At 35.9% G+C, this 24,394-nt stretch overlaps 1 protein-coding gene across 2 annotated transcripts in view; it reads left to right on the top strand.

Annotated features, from left to right (window-relative positions):
• MPP7 (MAGUK p55 scaffold protein 7) overlaps positions 1-24,394 on the top strand; it is a 289,619-nt gene that overhangs the window by 150,179 nt on the left and 115,046 nt on the right. For both annotated transcript variants that reach the window (XM_087823709.1, XM_087823717.1), the window contains exons 4-5: positions 13,003-13,080; positions 15,468-15,548. In XM_087823709.1, the coding sequence (XP_087679835.1) occupies positions 13,003-13,080; positions 15,468-15,548 (159 nt within the window). The remainder of the gene's footprint in view (positions 1-13,002; positions 13,081-15,467; positions 15,549-24,394) is intronic.

Here is a 24,394-nt window from a genome sequence, read left to right as displayed (position 1 = left end):
CAGAAATACATATTCTGTAGTTGAGTGTAGAGGATACCAGTTCTGGTTTGATTTTATCTTTGGACATCAGTTGTTATGTATGTGCCATATGATGTAGTCAAGGGGAAATTTATGTGTCCTGCCCCTAGGAATAACAGTGGGGCGTATTAAGAATTATCAGGACATAAACTACCAATTACTTGGTATTTTCCTAGAGCGTGAAGCTCCTTTAATGGTCACTTTGTTTAATTTTCACAATAACCTACCTATGTAGTAGATACTATTATTATCCTCTTCTAAATATGAAGAATCTAAGGTTTAGAAAGTTATCTTAGCCTGTTTAGGCTGCTATAACAGACCATAGATTGGTTAGCTTATAAACGATAGAGTTGCATTTCTCACAGTTGTGGAGGATGGGAAGTCCAAGATCAAGGTGCTCTCTGGGGTCTCTATTATAAAGGCACTAATCCCATTCATGAGTGCTCCACCATCATGACCTAATCACCTTGCAAAGATCCTCACCTCCTAATATTATCACATTGTAGGAAATAGGTTTCAGCATATGAATTTTGGGAGGAATGTAAATATTCAGTCCATTGCAGAAGTTAATTTAGTAAATTGTCTAATGGCAAGTAAGAGGCCAAACTGAGATTTAAACTCAGGTATGTCTGAATTTAAGGCTCTTAATAAATTATATTGACACTTCATTTTTAAAAACTGTGAAAATGGTATAAATTCTTCACATTTACTTTTCTTTGTTCTTGTCCTTTTCCCCATGTGGTACCAGTAAAATCCCTAAAAATACGGACCTGTATGCTTATCTTTGGGGACAGGAGGGAAAACAACAGCTGGGAAGAGTATGTCCCATTTCACAGCTGGTTTAGGGCTAGAAGCAGTAGTGTGGCTACTGAGAGGAGATGGAGTTCATTGGGCCTGTGCACAAAAGAAGAAAGCCTGAGAAACCCAAGTAAGCTGCACTGAATCTGACAAGTCCCTGAGAATTTCTTACCACTGCAACAATATCCTATTAACTGGTTTCCTGTTTGCAATTCCCTTCCTCCCCTATCTTTACAGGAAAATGAAGAGAAGCACAAACTTGGCCTTGTCTCTCCTCTTTAATAGCTTTTTATTATTTTTTAGTTGGATGAAGTCTACTTTCTCCAGAATATTGTTCTGGGAACTAAAGGAATCATATCTGTGGAGAAGGTTCTGGGAAATTATTTCAAATAGAGTAGGCTACACATTCAACCTAAATCAAAAGATTGATGGTTTGTTGCTTTTTATAATATAACTTAAGCCTAAAAATGGTGTTGGGTCATTATAATTACTTTAAGGCCATGTCCCTTATAAAAATTATTCATCCCTATAGAGATTTTGCAAACACCCTGGCCTTAATTGAAAGCAAACTGCAACCAGTTGCTCCTAATGGTTTCCTGTGGAAACCCCCCACCCTTCTGGGTGTGTCACTTGAGCAAAGTTATAGCCTAAAAGGTATTGTTTTGGTTTTTGGTAACTGTGCTTGTAGCTCAGGCACACTCATAAACTCTACATAATACAGAAGGGGGTCTAAAGACAAAAACATTATAAGGATCTCTATTTTAACCTGGCAAAGATAATTCCAAATTAAATGACCTATTATTATCAACTTAAAGGAAGTACATTGAGATCAGGTAGAAATACTGACCAAAATTAATCTCATCACCAAATGAACATAACTCTTGAAAGGTCAAATAAAAAGGTATCTAATCTCCTCCTGTGAGTAAAACCTGATTTTTATCCCTTTTATAATAATATTGCATAAAGGAAATGGATGCTGTCTTGTTAGACACTAGAATTAATTTCCATTAAATAACCAACTTAGCCTTTTAGTTCTTGCAATACATACGTAGAAATTCTGGGTTATTGCAGATATTCTTTTCAATGCATTAGTAAGCATGTAAGAAGGTAAGGGGAATCTGCATGTTTCAGAAATGAGGAATACACCAAATGCTGTTGTGGTGATAGCTTACGCCTATTTTGCTGCTGTGTTGAAGGGATTGTCCAGAGATGGGAGTGGAGGGGTCTTTCCCCTGACATTTAGGTTAGGTCATGGTGGGGAATTGGTGTTGAAACACTGACTTAAAACAGTTACTTTTCTAGTGCTTACTCTGTTAGTAAATGAGAAGATAAGAAAAATTCCAACTACTTTTCTAGAGAAGTGGCAACAAAGCTGGTCTGACTCTTTCTAGGATTAGGTAGGAACAGAACAAAAAGTCTAGTTTAAGAATGTGTAACCATGGGAGATTCCAAGATGGCAGTGGATTAAGTGGAAGCTACTCTGACACTCTACCAGGACCAAACTGGAATTACAACTAAAGTATAGAAAAACCATCCTGAATGATCAACTGAAGACTAGCTGGAGAGAACATTTATAACCAAGGACCTAAAGTGGGGACCACATAGAGACTGGTAGGAAGCGCTGAGTCATGAAAAGGCCGGCTGGGTTCCCACAGGTAGCAGCTAAAGTTCCAGGGGGAGATATCAGCTGGGGAGGGTTCCCACTGAGAACTGTGGTGTCTAAACCCCAAGCGGGCTCCCCACCCAAGAGCACCAGAGCTGAGAAAGGTGCCCATATAACATCTGACCGTGAAAAGCAGCAGGGTTTTTGTCTGCTAGGGAGAGGTGGCTGGAAATGCAAGCACCCTCTTAAAGGGCGAACACACAAAGTTTGGTGTGAAGCCATTCACCTTGGGCTCCGGCAGAGTGGTCTAGTGCTGTGTGAGAATCCAGGGTTGCCTAGCTCTTGGAATAGAGCTCGGAGGCCATCTGTCTACATCCTTGTGCTGAGTCATTCCCCCATACAGCAGAGGACATCTTTCTCAGGCAGACCTTTACCATCCAGGCAGCTTTTGCCTGGGGGGGAAGCAATTGCCTCACCTGTTGAAAACCTCTTGCCCCACCCTGTGGAGTTTACGCCTTACTGTGGTCTACAGCCTGAGGCTCATTAAGAGATTTTGAATAGCAATCATTGTCTGGGTACTTGAGTCTTTGCCTGATTTGCTTCTCCACCCAGGGCAGGGAAAAGCAGACCCTGAAGCCCATCTTGGTCCTTTCCAAACTCACCCAGCCCCAAAAGAGGGAACCACAAGCTGTGGATTGCTAAAAGGTTCAAACAAGGTACTCAAGGTCAGTTACAAACAGCGTCTGACACTGGCCTGCACCAGAAACCCCCCACAAGCACTGGGAGTCCTAGCAGATCTACCTAAAATATAGAAACAAACACAACAGGCAACCAAAATGGGGAGGCAAAAAAAAAGCCCAAATGGAAGAACAGATAATTCTCCAGAAGAAGAGCTAAATGAAATGGAGATAAGCAATCTATCAGATATAGAGATCAAAATACTGATCATAAGGATACTCAACAGCATAAAAAATATATAGAAACTATGAAGGAAATTAAGAATGACACAGAAATAAAAAAAAAATATTGGAAGGAATAAACAGCAGATTAGGGAAAGCTGAGGATCTGATCAGTAAATTAGAAGACAGGGTAGAGAAAAATCACTCAATCAGAGATCCAAAAAGAAAAAACAATTAAAAAACAGGAGGACAGTTTAAGGAAGCTATGGGACAACATGAAACATAACAATATTCACATATAGGAGTACCAGAAGGTGAGGAAATTGAGCAAGAAATAGAGAACCTTTTAGAAGAAATAATGGCAGAAAACTTCCCTAATCTAGTGAAGGAAAAAGTCACACAAGTTCAGGAGACACAGAGTGTTCCAAGCAAGAAGAATCCAAAGAGGCTCATGCTCAGACACATCATAATTAAAATGCCAAAAATTTGACAGACAAGCTTAAAGGCAGGAAGAGAAAAGCAGTTTGTTACCTACAAAGGAGCTCCCAGAAGGCTTTATAGGTAACAAATTTCTCATCAGAAACTCTACAGGGCACAAGGGAATGGCATGAAGTATTCAAGGTAATGCAAAACAAGGATCTGAAACCAAGACTACTCTATCCAGCAAAGCCATCATTCGGAACAGATGGTGAGATAAAGAGCTTTCCAGACCAAAAAAAAAAAGGCTAAAGGAGTTTATTACCACCAAACCAGCATTGAAAGAAATGTTAAAGGGACTGCTGTAATAAGTTGAAATAGAGAGAAACATAGGCATAAAGAAGTAAAACGGCAATAAATAAGTACCTATCAATAACCTTAAATGTAAATGGATTAAATGCTCCAATCAAAAGACATAAGGTAGGTTAATGGATAAGAAAACGTGACCAAATATATGCTGTCAACAAGGGACCCACCTCAGAACAAAAGACACAGGATGAGAGCGAAGAGATGGAAAAAAAATTGCCATTCATACAGAAATGAAAAAAAAAAATGGTGAGGTAGTTATAATTATATCTGACAAAATAGACTTCAAACTGAAGGCCATAACAAGAGACCATAAAGGTCACTACATAGTACTAAATGGATTGATCCAACAAGAGGAGATTGTCCTGGTAAACATATATGTACCCAATATAGGAACACCTAAATATTAAAAAATAAAAAAAAATAAAAACTTCTGGAGGACTTTCAGGGAGAGATCAACAGCAACATAGTCATATTAGGGGACTCTAACACCCCACTGACTTTACTTGATCTTCCAGGCAAAAAATCAACAAGAACACAGTGACTCTAAATGACACACTAGATCAGTTGGATTTAATTGACATTTACAGAACATTTCATCCCGGAGCTGCAGGATATACATTTTCCTCAAGTGTATGTGGGATATTCTCAAAGATAGACCACATGGTAGGACACAAAATAAGCCTCTACAACTTCAAGAAGACTGAAATCATATCAAACATCTACTCAGACATTTACACCATGGAATATACTATGCAGCTGTAAAAAAGTAGGATCTCTTACCCTTTGAGACAGCATGGTGGGACCTGGAGAGTATTATGCTAAGTGAAATAAGCCAGTCAGAGGAAGACAAGTATCACATCGTCTTACTCATACATGGAATCTAATGAACAAAATAAACTGATGAACAAAATAGATCCGGAGACATAGAAGCATGGAACAGACTGACGAGTCTTAGAGGGAAGGCTGGGGCGGGGGTGGGTGGGAAGAGTTTAACCTAATAACTTATATGCATATGTACATAACCCATGGACACAGACAATAATTTGGTGAAGGTTTGGGGGAGGGGTGCAGGGTGGAGGGAGTCAGTGAGGGGGGGGGAGAAAAAAGGGACCTCTCTAATACTTTCAGCAATAAAGATAAATTAAAACAAACAAAAGAATATGTAACCCTGAACTGGTTGATCCATCGCTTGGTGTGATTTTTTTTATCCACACAGTTCAGGAGGCCTAAACTATTAAATTTGCAAAGTGGCTGGTGATATTTCACAGTCACTCATTGGAAGCAAATAAAAAACATTTCTGAAAAGCTGTACCTACAGTCTAGGACTCGCTCACATAATGCCCACTGCAGATTTTCTGTGAATCCCAAATTACAAAACATTTGAGAAAAAAATTTACCAGTGTCAGTCAGCAGGCACACAAATAACAAGATTAAAACCTTAGCAGTCTAATTTAAAACAGTCATATAGCCTATAAAATAAGTATTTTTAAAATGATATAAGACATAAAAGAAGGCCTCAATCATAAGAAGAAAACACTGTGCTAGGAAAAGAGAACAGAAGGATTTGTAAAAGAGCCATATTTGAACTACAAGAATAAAAAGTATACTCAATAGAAACAAAAACAGATTAGACACAGCTTAAGAAAGCAAAGTGAATTGGAAGATTTATTTCAGGAAAATTTCTGGAATGCGGAGAGAGAAGGTTAATACATTAACTTGCTTTTTCATGGAATATGGGATCTTAAAAGCCTTGTAGAAGAATAAAGGCTAAGAAGTTTTACCTTACTAAATATCAAATGTGTAGATGAACGTATGTTAATGATACTGACTTAGAGAGGCAAATAAAGGAACAGAATAGAGAGCCTAGATACAGGCACTTGCATATGGGAGTCTGATCAATGACAAGTAGTAGTATTACACATCAGTGGGAAAAGATTAAACAGTGCTATCTTTTTGGTAGAAGATAAAGTGTGAGTTCCTCATGGGTATGAGTTAAGTAAGGCTTCAGAATATAGAGTAAAACTGTAAAACTTAAAAGTCTCAGGAAAATCTCTTTATTAGGATAGGATATGTTTTCTTAAGAAACAAAATGCACAACCATAACGAAGCTAGATATTTTGACTATGTTAAAATAACTCCTTCTTGTCCAGGGCCACTGTATTATTTAAAGTAGGAGGAACAATTGACAAATAGTAAAAAAAGGGGAAAAAAGTAGTTTTAGGGACAATAGAAGTTTATTTCTACTCAGTAATCATTTAGAGGGATATGCTCGATTGATGCGTCACACTTCTCCGTGCGGTATTTTGAGGACTCAGATTCCTTCTCTCTGGTGGCTTTACTGTCTCTTAAGGGTTGTCATAGTCCACATCCAGCTGGTGAAGGGGAGAGTATGGAGGACGCATACCCATTTCTTAAAGGAAGTGGTACTTAGAAGTTACACTTATAACTCATATTTCATGTTTAACAACTAATCACGTTAATCTGGCCGCCAGATGAGAGGGAAGGGTGGGCATTATGGGAAATGTAGCTCTTGACTAGCTAGGTAGCTGCTTTCTAGCTACAGTTCACTTATTTTGGAAGGGGAGAATTGATGTTGGGGAGCAACTATCTCTGCCTCAAACTATTATGAAAAGGCATAGACTGGAGAAGATATAAATTAAAATCACAGGAGATCCTGTGTTGTGTCCATTTGATTGGCATAATGTCTGCTAGCACCAAGTCTTAGGTAGGATGTGAACACAGGACACATCGGAATACATTTAGGTGTTTACCGCAGTGCAGGAAAGAGTTGTGTGAAAGGATATTCAATTGCAAAAACCATAGTGTTCCTCAGTTAAAAGATGGATATATAAATTACTGTTAATTAATATGATAGAATACTATTCAGCTGTTAAAATGGATGAACTAGATCTGCATATATCACCCTGCCATTTATATACATTTAAAGAAGAATAGCATGTATTTTTGGATGTATATATGTTTAAAAATATGAAAATATGTGTGGGAATATATACAGCAGTTTCAACTTTTTTTTTTCTTGGAGAAGAGAGTGGAGGGAGAGATGGAAGGATGGGTCTTTAGACATATCTCCTATGATTTATTTCACAAGATATCTGAAGCCAAACATACCAGGTTAATAGCTCTTTAACTTCGATGCTGGTATGTAGTTTATCACATTAGAATTTTTTAATGTGTAAAGTATTTAAAAATGGAACATTAAGAATTAAAATGTTTCAAAAAATTTTTAAGGTAGAGAATAATGCACTATATACAATTAAAAATGAAAAACAACACGAAAGCACTTTCGGCATTTTTTATCATTGGAAGCATCACATGAAAGACAGTGATGCAAAGGGGGAGTTGAAAGTACGTGGTTTCATTTCTGATCTTATAATTGCATAGATAGCCAGTCCTTTATCTTCTTAGTGCCACTGGTGGCACAGGTGGCCTTACTCTTCTAGTCCTATAGTAAGTACTCTTAAGTGAGTACCAAAGTAATGGCAACATTTAAATGAACAAAAACCTTCTTCTTTCCCTCTTCCTTCTCAGTTGCTCAACTAATGAATAGTGAATGAAAGGGACAAATAAGTAACATTTTAACTTGCTTAAAAAAGTAAACTGAAGTTTTCCCTTTATATGTCCTCTTAACTTTTTCCCAGATTACCTTTTTAAATAACAAGATTAGAGTCACTTTCACTCTTGCCATATTTTGTTCCTGACTCTGGGTATCTTCCTCCTGGAATGAGTGCTTATTTTATTCAAAAGTTTATGAATGAATAAAACTCCAGTTAGAGTAGCTTACCTTTTATTTTGTTTTCCATTAATTTGTTTGATGCACATGACTTAAGTGTTATATAGGGCTGGGTTATGTAAAGAAAGAGGGAATGAATTAAGGACAGGAAAAAAATATTAGAACGTAAAAATGGTAAAACTTATAAATCTAACTGGTAGTTCTTTGAAAATACAATTTTAGCTAACTAATGCAGGGATGCATGGTGAAGACACAAATGCACCAAGTAAATGGTAATGAAGAAAAACATAAATAACACAGGAAATCCAAAGACTCCTAAGAGATACTTAAGTAAAAATTTTAAAGCCAGATAAAAGTAAATAAGTTTCTAGGAAATATTATTTTCTGCAACTGACAGTAGGAGAGCTAGAAAAACCTAAATGGAGAAATTGCCATAAACCAACCAGAAGAAATAACCTTGGGGGAATAAAGCTACCCTCCAAAATATGTCAGACCCCGCTGATTTTTCAGGGGAATTCCATCAGATACTTCAAGAGATCATTCCAGTGGTATTTAGAGGTTTTCAGACATATAAAAAGATAGCTGTCATAGTTATAAAATTAATGAAATGACTCTTAACATTGATATCAAGACTCAATAAAGACAGAACAAACTTCCCCCCAAAAGCCCCGCAAATGCCAGCCTCAGTTATGAATATTGATGCAGAAATTCCAAATAAAATATTAGTGAATGGAACTCCACAGCACATTAAGAGAATACTACGTTACAACCCAGTGAGGTTCACTTTGGGAGTACGATAGGTATTTGGAAATTTATTAATAAAATTTATAGTAACTTGTCAAATAAGAAAAAAATGCGTGAAAAGCATTTCATGAAATTGAACATTAATTCTTTTAAAAAATTCTTGACAAATTAAAAATGGGTATATACTAATTTCACATGATAATATATATATCTATGAAAATGGAAAGCCAGAATTTAGCATATTAAAAGCAGGCACAAAACAACAATGCCTACTCTCTATAGTTCTATTACTTTTTTTTTTTTTTCTGGAGTTACTGGCCAACACAATTAGCCAAAAGAGAGAGATTAGTGGTATAATATTGGAAAGAAGGACATAGAATTAGCACTGTGGCCTTTACTGTATTTGTGTTTTTCAGTTTTAAATCTCTTCTTTTCTTTATTGTTCCTTTTTTCTCTTGAGCCAAAGTTTTGTTTCATTTTTTGTTTTCCTTTTGGAGAAAGATTAAATTATCTTTAATGAGGGTCCTAAACATTAGAATACTTTTATTTTTTTCTACACAGCACAGTCTGTGATTTCCAGCTCTTCTTGGCTGTCATTGTGTCCCAGGGATCTTCTTTTAATACTCAGAATTCCCTCCTCTCCATGTTTTAAATAAGGGAGGGAGATGGGTGTGTGCGCGCGCACATACCAGTTCTGGACTGGGTACTTTTAAATAACATAGCAAGAGATTCAAACTGCTGAGCAGTTATTTTTAGTACATTTTTATACTCATAATAGAGGACGGGAAACGAATTTTACAGCCTTGGTTTATTTAATATCATTTCGGTAACCAGGAGTGGGTTTTTCAGTATCAATGCTTCCACACATCATTGAGAGATTGAAAACAAATGATTGCATTGGGACTAGTTAAGCCTTATTTATACTTTTGTTACTGAAGCCTCACTTAAAACAATTTCTACCGTATGTGTACTAAAATTAGATGATTGGCACCAGATTTCCTTGCAAATATTAACATTTATTTTTAAGATGTGTGTAAATGAAGGTAATTACAGTTTTCCTATAAGAATTGGTTACATTTAGAACTGATTTTTATTTTAATGGACTTTTTCTGCTTACAAATGTAATTATAGAAAACAAACCTTTATGGACACATACTGTACACTATTTAATAGAGCATAAATGTATATACATTTTGAAATATCTCTTTTTCTTAATAGTATATTTTGCATATTTTAGCATGCCATTTTTTTAGGATCTTACTTTTGAATAATTTCCTTTTTTTTTTTTCCCCTATGAAATGAATTTCAGAGTCTCCCCTTCTCTCCAGACTTCGTTTCTCCTAACTCCTTTCTTTTCACAACTCCTTCCACTTTTGCTCCCTTCCTGTTTGGGGGAGAAAAATGAAGTATGCTTTTTTTTACATGGTTGACTCTTCAAAGTGACATGGTTATTTAAAATAAATGAGATTTTGCCGATTTGGCTATACATAATATTTAGTAATAGGTGCTAGTTTGCCTTATTGATGATTAAGCCATGTCTTTGGTTATGTGTTTGTCTGTTGGATTCCAAAATGTTACCACACGGGAATATTTGCCAAACTATATCAGAGTGAATTTGGGGTAAAAGGGGAAATTACGGAGTGTATCATCAAAGCTACGCCATGTTTTTCAATATGAGAGCCACCAGCCACTGTGGGTATTTAGGTTAATTAGAATTAAGTAAAAAATTCAGTTCTTCAGGTACACGATCCACACAGTTCGTTCATGTGCTTAGTAACCACATGTGACTAGTCCAAATTACATATTGAAGGAGCAGATGTAGAGCATTTTTAACATCACAGAAAGTTCTCTTGGACAACCTTGGGGTATATAGTCTATACATGTTATCTGTTTATTGTATTAGAATTTAAAAATCATTTTGGCTTTTTAATTTTCTTCCCTGGTATTATTAAAAAGCAGAATTTCTGTCAAATTTTTTGAAACAGTGAACAGTTCAAAATTATTTAGAGTGATTTTTACTTTCCTATCAGCTTAATTTTTAAAATTATGTCCTGAAGTAAAATACATAAGAATGTAGGGTTCCCAGAGTTAGGAAATTCTAGAACATTAAAAAAATTCTTGATATAGTACAAAGTCCAGATGTGGGCAAGGGTAGGGGTGGGCTCTTGGACGAGAATCTAGAGAGGATGATGTAGAAAGAGGAGCTGATGGTGGTGGTTTTTTTAATCCCCACCTGAGGATATGTTTTTATTGATTTGGGAGAGAGAGGAAGGGAGAGAGGGGGGCGGGGGGAGAGAGAAACATTGGTTGGCTGCTTCCTGTGTGCACCCCAACCTGGGATCAAACCTGCAACCTAGGTATGTGCCATGACCAGGAATCAAACCCACAACCTTTTGGTGTACGGGACGATGCTCCAACCATCTGAGCCACCTGCCCAGGGCAAGTGTTGACTGTTTTTAAAGGACATTCAGAAGAAACAAATTTAAGTGGAGAAATAATTTATTTAGGGCATGTAATTTTAAGTTATAATTATAGTATTAATGTAAATTAATCTAGAAAAATTAGGAGCCTTAGGAAACAAAAAATAAGAGGGTAGGGATAGAGAGGAACTGTCAATAATCCCGTTGTCATTGAGAACAGCCATACTATTTGTCACGTATCTGTCCAGCCTCTCTTCTGTGTCCTTACAGACAGGTCATATTCATTCAGCAGTGAGTGAGGTCAGTGGAAAATGCAGATGAGATGTTAGTCTAAGAGGCGGGCAATCAGGGTGCTAAAGAGCTCTGACGCTAAGCCAGATGGCCTGAGTTCTAAATCCCAGCTCTGCCATTTACTGTTGTTTGTGGGACCACAGCAAGTTATTTCTCTCCTGTGTACCTGTTTATCTATAAAATGGGATGATGATACTGTCTACCATTATTCTTGATTGTTGAGGTATTAAGATATTGAACTCACTGAAGACTATATTACTAATAGTACTGATAACTATTATGTAGGTAATACAGGCGCGAGGCATCTAATACGTATAAACCTCTATATTATTGCAGGAAAGCAGACTATGTAAGCAAGTAGTTACAGTAGAGTTGGAGGAGTTTATGAGATGGTAAGTTCAGTGGTAGTATATGTTGAGGTAACCTAATTCTTGATAATTAAGGAAAATTAATTTAGTTTTTAGGATAGTTGGTTTTAAAGTATACTGTAACAGTTTTTCAAATCAAATCTTTTTATAAATCTATTCTTGAAAATTTGTTTATTACTCAAACGTGATAAATGTTTAACAGTTCCAAGATATTAAGTAAAAACGTTGCCCTGATCATTCTGGTAATATCATAAGTGTCAGAATTCTTTCCCCGATGCTGTGCATTCTGTACTGGGTTGCCAGAATGGTAATAGAATCCGGGCACTCAGAATAAAATCTATCTTCCAGACTTTTTACAAGGAAGTTTGGTTAGCTTTGAGTGTAATTAAGGAATGTATCACTTGATACCTATTAGAAGCATGAAATTGTGAGGTGCAACTGTTTTTCATATAGTATAGTGGGGGGCAGTTTGGTCAACTATAAGAGGCTAAAATAAGTTTTCAAGTTTAAAATTTTAGGTGCACCTTTATAAGAGCTGAAATAGATTAAACAAGTGCCGACAGTTTTGCGTTTGTCAAAGCATCTTTCATTTCTAAACTATGATACTAGAATTGTAAAGGAATTCATCTGGTCTTATAATGCTTTACAATATATTCTTGCCTTTGTGTGTCTTGGGTAATGATGATGGGAAATTAAGTTCCAAATTATTTTTTATTAATATAATTTTACTTGTTTTCCATTAAGGAAAATTATTTAAGCTAACTAGTTATGAGAAATGTCTCTAGTTATGAGAAATCCCATTGTTTCTTAGAAATTTGAATTTTGAGGGTGAAGTTGGCAATTTGGAAAAAAAAATAAGTAAAAGGAACAGTGTGTTCCTGGAGTGCTGGCACACAGGTCCGCCCAGCGCCAGCCTTTTCACTCTTGACTGTTATTACATACCCAGTGTCAGGATGTGGCTGCCAGTTTACCGCTTTGCTTTAATCGTAATTTATGTTTTTAGCAGAAATATAAACTGCAACCAATGCTTGAAGTATTAAAGCAATATGTTTAACAAATTAAAGGTTTTATTAAGCTAATGTTTGATGGGGGCACAAAACCCCCAAAAGGTGTAGTTTCTATGCAGGTTCTATTTGATGACGATTTTTTTTTCTGTTTGATTTCATGTTATAAACACTAGACCATAGTAATAGATGGATTTTGCACACATGTTTGTCATCTGTAGGTTTATAGAAACATTAGTTTTTGTTTAGAATGTTCAGTGATTGGACTATCTCAGATTATTTGCTAGCAGGTAAACTTACATTCATTTGCCTTCTTTCAGATTCATGAAAAACTACACTACTACGAGAGGCAGAATCCTGTGCCCATCCTCCACGGTGCGGCAGCCTTGGCTGATGATGTAAGTGTGTCTTCTGAGATCACTGTGACAAGTCTGCCACCAGCCTGGCCACAGCAGAACTTATCCTAGTGCAGACAGATGCACGCGATACTATGAGTGAAAACCAGAAGAAGTTGCAGATGTTTCCAAAAGCCCTGTCATCACGGAGCTTACGCCGATGTTATGCTGATTTTCACTCCTGTTTTAAAAATTTTGCATGTAGATACCCTCTTGTTCTGCCTTGGTAACTACGTAATAGAAATTTTAGGCTGTAACTCTCGGGGGGAGAGAGAAGCTGTCAGCTATTAGTGTATACAGAAAGTCACAGACAAGAGGAATGCTTTGGAGAAATAAAGACAAATGAGATAGCTCTATTGCTGACAGTATTAAAAAATGACAGATACTAGTATAGGAATGAGGCATATGAAATACATAAAAAGACAGGATTGTTTTTAAAATGGATTATAAAGCATAGTAATGATTTATGGGTATTAGACCTTTCCAAATTACCTTCATAACCAAAAAATAAATTTTAGAAGCAGTTGGCATTGATGGAGTAGTTAATTTCCTGTAGCTATAATTTTATTTTCAATCTGGGGTAAGGAACTAACTTGCTATTTCTTACTGTTAACTTTCGGACTCGGATGAATTGAGAGCACACCTGGGTAAACTGTAAGGGACACTAAGCTCGACGAGAAACATGTTTAGTGTGAAGGCTGGTTTTCGTGATCTCCTGAAGCTAATATGTTGCCTTTTAAGTTTTTATTTTGTTAGGTTAAAACCAATTATAATTCAGTTTAGTAAAATATCAGGGCGATTAGTATAATTTTAAAAAGTTGGCCATCTTTAGACGGTGATTTTCTTTGATGTATTTTATATTCTAATTTAGAAAATAAAGCATGTAATCTCCAAGTTGTGGGCTATTTGTTTAGTTCCCAAACATTTTTCCTTCCATTTTTTTATCTACAGAAATTACAAATTATAAGGATGTTTCAGTATACATATTTTATAAGGAAGTTTACCTCTGTATTATAGAACCAAAACATTTAATGGGAAGATGAATAAAAGTGCAGATACTCTTCTACAAAAAGTTGCAGTTGCCACTTGTGAAAGTAAAATTAAAAAAAAATTTACTCTTGAAAGTTTGGAGAAATATTTGTTTATAAACCAGTGTAATTGAGGCCCAATCATATTATGATAATATGCTTTTTTAAAAAGTAAATGAAAGACTAATATGTAAATATGGTAAGATAGTAATTCATCAGAGCAATGAATTGAAATGTTAAAAAATATTACATATTAAGTGCAAAGAGCCCAAAGAGTGCAAAGAGCCCGTTGCAACTTTTTGTAAGCTAACTCTGGAAAAATGTTACCTTAAAAAGTAAAAGCACTTTTTGAAATGTAATCAATGAATATACCAATTTTATTGGGTTTTATTTTTTATATGTATAATTTATATTTAGTCCTTTTAGAGAAAAGTCCTTCTCCAGAGATTAAAAACAATTATTTTCAGTTTAGTAGAAACAGTAGGGGCAAATTTTATACAATGTTTTAAGAAAGGGTTTTAAATGAAAATATATGTACATAGTTTGAATTCTGTACTGCATATTTCATAGTTCTAATCTTTTTTCTATTTGAGTATTGTTTTTCTCCTTATGAAAATTATGTGATCCTTCCTATAGGCTAAAATTGAACAGAAATTTTGATAGGAATATCTCATAGTTAAGAATGTGAAGCAGGTTCAGAGCTCTCGTCCGTGCTTTAGCTGGAACCAGCAAATGGGAATTGTTGATCGTTGTAGTCGAGTACAGTCAGTGTTTTTGGTACTGGAGTAGTTGTCAACCTATTATAAGTCATTTTATGATTAACCTGGTTTATATTTAACAGACTCCTTAGTCTGTGTAGGTAAACATAATAAAAGTTTTGGACCTTTGCCCTATTAGAGGCATTCTAGTGCTTTTTCCCCCAGCTCTAAACAGCAAGCTACTGTGGGTTTTTGGAAACCCTGTGGATTTCACCACCTCATTCAGATATATTTTTTTTCTTTTCTTTCTTTCTTCTTTTTTAAATAGTGTCAAAGTTTAATCCAGTCCTTTTTACAAGTAGTCCTTTGTCTGCATGCAAAAGGCCATTCGGTAGATGAAGTGCTGGGGTTTGCCCTCATTGCAATAAATCAGAAGGTGATCTGACTGATGTGATTCCTTGGGCTGTGTTTAGCCAAAGGCCTGGGCTGGGATCTGGGCTAACGGGGGTCTAAAAAGGAAAGCAATGATTGATAGTCTGTTTTCTTTCATGCTGACTTTTCCTTAATTACTGGACAGTCACAAGATAGATCTTTAGTGGTCACACATGGAACTGCACGATGCTTTTATTAAATGTTCTTTATGTCAATGTGATCTCTCTTGCAGCTGGCTGAAGAGCTTCAGAACAAGCCATTAAATAGTGAGATCAGAGAGCTGTTGAAACTACTGTCAAAACCCAATGTGAAGGTGAGGACATGCAATAAATATCTTCCAAAAGGGCCACTTTCTGAGACTTCAGATGAATTTTGTTTTCAGCTTCAATTTTCAAGTAAACTTATTTTCAATAAGTATATAGTATTTTAATAGCCTAAATCTCATTAAGGAAAAAGAGTTGAGCTTTTAATGATAACATGACAAATTATAAAATACTTTAATTGGGAAGCTCTGAATTTAAGTTGGCAGATATTATGTGGCTTCAAGGTTATTTTCCTTTTAAATGAAGGTATGAGTACAGAATACAGAACTTATTAGTGATTTGGCTTATGTTCATTTTACCAGTTAGTGGTATTCCAATATATTTGACAATTATATCTTTTTCTGTAGGATCATTTTAACATTCTTCTTCCTCTTCCGCCTTCCTCCTCCTATCTCCTGTCCCTCTACCAGTTCATGTTTTAATATATCCTACCATTTTATAGAGCAGAGAAGTCTCCAGTGTAAATACCACTATAATATTGGTAGATAGATTTTAATTCTCCTTACTGTTTTCCTCCCATGTTTATCACTTAACTCTTCTTTAAATGTGATTAGTTAACAGAATGCATTTTGAAAATTTCCTGTTACTTCTAAGGTCCTAAATGCACTAAATCCCAACACCTATACGCTGGATTTGACTCTACAGCAATTGAATGTAAAATATTGTTTGTGCGTCAAAAGTACATATGGATTACATAGTTATGTAATTAAAATGGCTAGTTATCATATGATGATTTTGGTAAGCATATTTAGATTGTTGGATGAAAATTCCTGCTCGATACAAAAACTGGTTTCTACCTTCCTTGGAAAATCTCCATTGGAATCATGCTATATGTGTCTTAAATTGATATTCAAAAGAAGAAAGGTAGTATTATTAGAGGATGAAGTGAAGACATGCATAGCCTGTAATTTCTAATCCCTGAAGGTAAGTGTAAGTACATGAACATATTGCTGTCAAGGGTAAATGGATCATGACTACTAATATGAGAATAATTGACTTGAAATGGTACACAGGAGATTGGTTAAATTTTAGTTCTAAAAGAATAAGGATTGTATTAGAGCAAAAAGTTGCTTGATATTAAAGACAAAGTGTGTAGAAAGGTTAAGAGCTCACAAAAGGAAACTCATAGCCAGAGAATGCTCTGACAATTTCTTCATTTTATCTTAGACTACACAGGAGAAGTTAACATTAACGTTAGCATGGTAAGGTTAGCTGTGAGAAACTTGTTACTCTCCTTTTTGAGAAGTATTATCTTGGTTTGAACATTAGAAATTTCTGACTAAAACAAAACAAAAAAAACCCCATGGTTTTGGTATTCTGTGCAAGGGTGTTTGAAATGAAATAGCAAATAAGAAAGAGATTATGCTGGATGGAAACTGGTGTTTGGCTTCAGAGGGAGCTATGATTTTAGACGGTATTGTGCTTTAACATTGGATATAACTTTAAAATTGAATACTTGAACTTTATTATGTCAGAAATATTTCGTACGAATGATTTCTTTATTTTTTATATTTATTTAGCAGTGCGACTAAAGAATGGGTTAGAAGTCAGCAAGAAATAATTTGTAGAAAGTGGGTAAGATTCTAGGCACATGATCTTACTGCCTATTTCTAGTTAGCCAGTCTTCTTTTTATTGAATTTATTGGGGTGACATTGGTTAATAAAATTATATAGGTTTCAGGTGTACAATTCTATGATATATCATCTGTATATTTTATTGTGTGTTCACCCCTCCCCCCAAAAGCCATGTCTCCTTCCATCACCATTTATTCCCCCTTTACCCTCTTCTGCCTCCTCCCGCCCTCCTCTCCCTCTGGCGATCAGCATCCTGTTGTCTGTGTCTATGAATAGTTGCTTTTTGTTTTGCTTAAATCCCTTCACCGTTTTCACCCAGCCCTCCCAATCCCCCTTCCCATCTGACAGCTGTCCATCTGTTGTCTCTCTGAGTCTGTCACTCTTTTGTTTGTTAGCTAATTTTGTTCATTTGATTCCACATATGAGTGAAATCTATAGTACTTGTCTTTGTCTGACTGCATATTTTACTTAGTGTGTGCTCTCTAGGGCCATCCATGTTGTCACAAAGAGCAAGATTTCCTTCTTTATTGCCGAGTAGTATTCCATTGTGTAAATCTACCACAGCTTTTTTTTGGTTTTTTATTAATTTTTTTTTTTTTTTATCCTCACTCAAGGATATTTTTTCTATCGCTTTTCAGAGAGAGTGGAAGGGAGGGAGGGAGAGAGAAAGAAACATATCGATGTGAGAGAGACATCAATTGGTTGCCTCCCACATGTGACCTGATGGGGGCCAGGGATCGAGCCTGCAACCGAGGTATGTGCCCTTGGCCAGAATCGAACCCAGAACCCTTCAGTCCTTGCGCTGACGCTTCAACCACCGAGCCAAACTGGCTAGGGCTGTCCCACAGCTTTTTTATCCACTCATCTACTGATGGGCACTTGAGCTTCTCCCAAATCTTGTCTGTTGTAAATAATGCTGCTACAAACATAGGGGTGCATATATTCTTCCAAATTAGTGTTTCAGTTTTTTTCAGAAAAATTCCCAGAAGTAGAATCACTGGGTCATAAGGCAGTTCTATTTTAAACTTTTTGAGGTTTTTTATACTGCTTTCCACAGGGGCTGCACCAATCTGCGTTCCCACCAACAGTGCATAATGGTTCCCTTCTCTCCACAGCATCACCAACACTTTTTGATTTATTGACGTAGCCATTCTGACAGGTGTGATGTGATATCTCATTGTGATTTGAATTTGTATTTCTCTGATGATTAGTGACCTTGAGCATCTTTTCATGTCTGTTTTCCTTTTGTATGTCCTCTGGAGAAGTATCTGTTCAGGTTTTTAGCCTGTTTTTTAATTAGATTGTTGTTTTGGTGTTGAGTTTTATAAGTTCTTCATAAATTTTGGATATTACCCTAGCCAGTTTGGCTCAGTGATTACAGTGTCAGCCAGTGGACTGAAGCATCTTGGGTTCGATTTAGGTCAAGGGCATGTACCTTGGTTGCCGGCTCTATCTGATCCTCCCCGTGTGTGGGAGGCAACCAATAGATGTGTCTCTCTCACGTCAGTATTTCTCTCTCTCTATCCCCCTTCCATTCTCTCTGAAAAGCAATGGAGAAAATACCCACAGGTGAGGATTAAAAAAAAATGGTATGGATATTAACTCGTTATCTGATGTATCATTAAAAAGATATTCTCCCATTCAGTGGGTTGTCTTTTCACTGTGTTGATGGTTGCCTTTGCTGTGCAAAAACTTTTTAGTTTAATATAATCTCATTTCTTTATTTTTTCTTTTGTTTCCCTTGCCCAAGGAGATACATCAGGAAAAAAAATATCGTTAGGAAAAATGTCCGAGGTATTACTACCTATGTTTTCTTCTAGGAATTTTATGGTTTGGAGTCTAACATTTAAGTCTTTAATTCATTTTGAGTTTAATCCTGCTCAGAGTGTAAGAAGGTGGTCTCATTTCATTTTTTGCATGGATCTGTGCAATTTTCCCAGCAGCATTTATTGTATAGACTATCTTTACCCCATTGTATGTTTTACCTCCTTTGTCAAATATTAATTGACTATACAGACATGGGTTTATTCCTGGGCTCTCTATTCTGTTCCATTGGTCTATGTGTCTGTTTCTATGCCAGTACCATGCTGCTTTGATTACTGTGGCCTTGTAGTTTAGTTTGATATCAGGTGGTGTGTTTCCTCCAACTTTGTTCTTCTTTGTCAAAATGGCTGTGGCTATTTAGGGTCTTTTGTGGTTTCATATAAATTTTTGGAATAGTTGTTCTAGTTCTGTGAAATATGCCATTGGTTTCTTGATAGGAATTGTGTTGAACCTATAGATTGCTTTGGGTAGTATGGACATTTTAAGGATGTTAATTGTTCCTATCCATGAACACGGTATGTGCTTCCATTTATTTGTATCTTCTTCAGTTTCCTTCTTTGCTGTCTTATGATTTTATGAGTATAGGGCTTTTAGATCCTTGGTTAAATTTTTTCCTAGGTATTGTTTTTTAAGCAATTGTGAATGGGATTGTTCTCTTAGTTTCACTTTCTGATAGCTCATGATTTGTGTATAAAAATGCAACTGACTTCTTGATATTTATTTTGTATCCTGCTACTTTACTGAATTCATTTATCAGTTCTAGTAGTTCTTTGGTGAAGTCTTTAGGGTTCTCTATATATAATATCATGTCATCTGAAAATAATATTAGTTTTATTTTTTCCTTTCCAATTTGGATGCCTTTTATTTCTTCTTCTTGTTTGATAGCTGTAGCTAGGACTTCCAGTACTATGTAGAATTAATTAGAGTGGTGAAAGCAGACATCCCTGTCTTGTTCCCAATCTTAAGGGAAATGCTGTAGTTTTTGTCCATTGAGTACGATGTTGGCTGTGGGTTTGTGATATATGACCTTTATTATGTTGAGGTATGTTCCCTCTTTCCTGAAAGCTTATATCATAAATGGTGCTGGATTTTATCAATGCTTTTTCTGCATCTATTGATATGACCATGGATGTGTGTTTTTAAAATATGTCCTTACTGACTTCAGAGAGAAGAAGTGAGAGAGAGAGAGAGAAAAACATCAATGATGAGAGAGTCACTGATCAGCTGACCCCTGCCCACCCCCTACTGGGGATCAAGCCTGCAACCCAGGCATATGCCCTGACTGGGAATCAAACCAAGATCTTCTGGATCATGGGTTGACGCTCAACCGCTGAGCCACGCTGGCTGGCCATGACCATGTGTTTTTTTTTTGTTTTTTGTTCAATATATCTTTATTGATTTCAGAGAGAGGAAGGGAGAGAGAGAGAGAGAGAGAGAGAGAGAAACATCAATGATGAGAGTCATTGATCAGCTGCCTCCTGCATGCCCCCCACTGGGGATTGAGTCTGCAACCCAGACATGTGCCCCGACGGGAAATCGAACCTCCATCTCCTGGATCCTAGGTCGATGCTCAGCTGCTTAGCCACACACAGCCAGGGGACCAAGTGGTTTTTATCCTTCATTTTGTTTATGTGGTGTATTACATTTATTGATTTGCAGATATTGTACCAACCTTGCATCCTTGGAATAAATCCCACTTGATCATGGTGTATGATCTTTTTACTGTATTGCTGGATTCGGTTTGCTAATATTTTGTTGATGATTTTTGCATCTAGGCTCATCAGAGAGATGGGCCTATAATTTTTCCCCCTTTTTATTGTGTTTGTCTGGTTTTGGAGTTAGGATAATGCTGGCCTCATAAAATGACCTTGGGATTCTTCCCTCCTCTTGCATTTTTGGAATAATTTGAAAAGGATAGGTGTTCTTTTAATGTTGGGTAAAATTCACCTGTGAAGCCATCAGGTCCAGAACTTTGGGGGGAGGGAGGGTTTTTTTTATTACTGCTTGAATTTCACTAGCTGTAATCTGTTTATTTAGATTCTCCAATTCTGATTCAGTTTTGGAAGACTGTACGTTTTTACAAATTAGTCCATTTTTTCCAGGTTGTCCAATTTTTTTGACATATAGTTTTTCATAATCTTTTCTTACAATCCTTTGTATTTCTTTCATGTCAGTTGTTACTTCTCTTTCATTTCTGATTTTATTTATCTGGGTCCTCTCTTTTTCTTGATGAGCCTTGTTAAAGGTTTGTCAATCTCGTTTATCTTTTCAAAGAACCAGCTCTTGGTTTCATTGATTTTTTTGTATTGTTTTTCTGTACTCTTTTTCATTTCTGCTCTTATCTTTATTACTTCCTTCCTTCTACTCACTTTGGGCTTTGCTTGTTGATCTTTTTGAAGTTCTTTTAAGTGTAAAGTTAGAGTGTTTGAGATTTTTCTTGTTTCTTGAGATAGGCCTGTAATGCTACGAATTTCCCTCTTAGACTGTTTTCGCTGTCACATAGATTTTCAGTTGTTGTGTTCTCATTTTCATTTGTTTCAAAGTATCTTTTGATTTCTTCCTTCATCTCATTTTTAACCCATTCATTTTTTAGTAACATGGTAGCTTCCATGTCTTTGTGTGTTTTCAATTTTTTTCTTGTGCTTGATTTCTAGGTTCATACCATTATGGTCAGAGAAAGTGCTTGATATGATTTCAGTCTTTTTAAGTTTATTGAGAGTTTTTTGTGTCCTAGAAAATGTTCCATGTGTACTTGAAAATAATGTATATTCTGTTGCTTTGGGATGAAATGCTCTGAAGCACTTAAATGTTCTGAAGCAGTTAAATCCATCTGATCCAGAGTGTCATTTAAGGCCATCATTTCATTGTTGATTTCCTAATGGAAGATCTATCCATTGATGACAATGAGGTGTTAAAAACCCCTGTTATGACTGTATTACTGTCCATCTTTCTCTTTATATCCATCAAGATTTGCTTTACATAGTTTCGTGCTCCTGTGTTGGGTGCATAAATGTTTATAGGGGTTATATCCTCTTGTTGGATGGCACCCTTTATCATTATAAAGTGATAATGTCCTTATATGAAATGTAGTGCCCTTCTTTGTCTTTTACTGTAGCCTTTGTTTGAAACGCTGTTTTGTCAGATATAAGTATTTCTACCGCAGGCTTTTTTTTCCCTTTTCATTTGCACAAAATATAGTTCTCCATCACTTTATTTTTAGTCTATGTGTATCTTTCATTCTCAGGTGGGTCTGTTGTACAGAACATACATATGGGTCTTATATTCTTATTCATTCAGCTACCCCCTGTCTTTTGATTAGAGCATTTAAGCCATATACTTTTAAAGTGATTATTGATAGGTATATATTTATTGCCTTTTTATTCTTTTCCTATGTTCTGCTGTGTGTGTGTTTTGTTTTTTTCGTTTTCTTCTTCAAGTAGGCCCTTTAGAGTTAGCCAGTCTTGGGAAGAAAATAACATTCTTTCCTTTTTGACCCAACATTTAACATTTTCTGAAAAATCATTTATATTAACCATTGTCACTTTGAATAACAGTTTTATAGTATAAGTTTCAAAAGTATAGCCCCAAATTAAGTTTTCTAATGTTTCAGAATATGGTCAATAACTCCTTTTTCTCCTGGGAATAAACTAAAATATTTGCCTTTTTTTTTTTTAAACATATCTTTATTGATTTCAGAGAGAGGAAAGGGGGGGGAGAGAGAGAAACATCAACGTTAAGAGAATCATTGATCGGCTGCCTAGCCTGCAGCCCAGGCATGTGCCCTGACCGGGAATCGAACCCTGATCTCCTGGATCCTAGGTCGATGCTCAACCGCTGAGCCACGCCCGGCCGGGCTGCCTTTTTTTTTAAAAGCAGAGTCAAGGAACAGTAGAATATGACATGTATACATGAATTTTTCGTTGAACTAACAGTTAAAATACGAAAAGCGAAATTTTAGGTATTAATTTTAATATTGTCTTATTTTTTAGTTGATAAAGGAAGTAATTATTTAAGTTTAAAGGTTGCTGTTTCATTTTAAATATTCAGTTAACAGTACTGAAAAGAGACTGAGTTATACCTCCAAAGTAGTAATGACTTTTTTAAACACACACAGATATAAGCAACCAAATATGTAGCCACTATAGGAAGGTAATACATGTATCCCACAGATACGCCAACTGTTTTTGAAAAGTTTTATAACTCTCTCATAATTTGTAAATTTTGTAACTTTCTTTGGTAATTTGTAAACTTGTAAATGTCTGAGATTTTGCTGGCTATGGTTTCTTCTAGGATTTTTATGGTTTCATGACTTACATTTAATTATTTTGTGCTTTTTGAGTTTATTCTTCTGTATGGTATAAATTAATGGTGTAGTTTCATTTTTTTGCATGTACCTGTCCAATTTTCCCAGCAGCATTTATTGAAGAGTTTGTCTTTACTCCATTGTATGCTTTTGCCTCCTTTGTCAAATATTAATTGACCATAATGGTGTGAGTTTATTTCTGAGTTCTCTGTTCTGTTCCATTGATCTATATGCCTGTTCTTGTGTGAGTACCAGGCTATTTTGATTACAGTGACTTTGTAGTATAATTTGATATCTGGTATTGTGATCCTTCTTACTTTATTCTTTGTCAGGATTGTTGTGGCTATTCAGGGTCTTTCTTGGTTCCATATAAATTTTTGGAGTATTTGTTCTAGATATGCAAAATAAGCCATTGGTATTTTAATAGGAATTGCATTGAATCTATAGATTGCTTTTGATAGTATGGACATTTTGATTATGTTAATTCTTCCAATCCATGGATGTGGTGTATGCTTTCACTTGTTTTTATCTTCCTCTATATTTTTTTTCAAAGTTCTGTCATTTCTGAGTACCTCCTTGGTTAAGTTTATTCCCAGGTGTCTTAATTTTTTTGTTTCAGTGGTAAATGGGATTGTTTTTTTAGTTTCTCTTACTGAGAGTTCCTTATTGGTGTCTAAAAATGCCATCAACTTCTAGATGTTAATTTTTTATCCTGCCACTTTGCCGAATTCATTTATTAAATGTAGTTTTTGGTGGAGTCTTCAGAGTTTCTTTGTACAAATCATGTCATCCGTGAATAATGACAGTTTTACTTCTTCCTTTTGAATTTGGATGCCTTTTATTTCTCCTTCTTGTGTGATCTCTGTGGCTAGGACTTGTAGTACTATGTTAAATAAGTGTGGTGAAAGCAGACATCTCTGTCTTATTCCTGATCTTAAGGGAAATAAATGCTTTTAGTTTTTGTCCATTAAGTATGATGTTGGCTGTAGGCCATTATATATGGTCTTTATTAAGCTGAAGTATGATCCCTCTGTTCCCACTTTGCTGAGAGGTTTTATACTAAATGGGTGCTGGATTTTATCTAATGCTTTTTGTGTATCTATTGATATGATCATGTGATTTTTATCCTTCAGT

Source organism: Miniopterus natalensis, chromosome 1 (genome assembly GCF_054644295.1).
Source record: "Miniopterus natalensis isolate mMinNat1 chromosome 1, mMinNat1.hap1, whole genome shotgun sequence".
Lineage (NCBI taxonomy): Eukaryota > Metazoa > Chordata > Mammalia > Chiroptera > Miniopteridae > Miniopterus > Miniopterus natalensis.
This window is presented reverse-complemented; position numbering and strand designations above follow the sequence as displayed.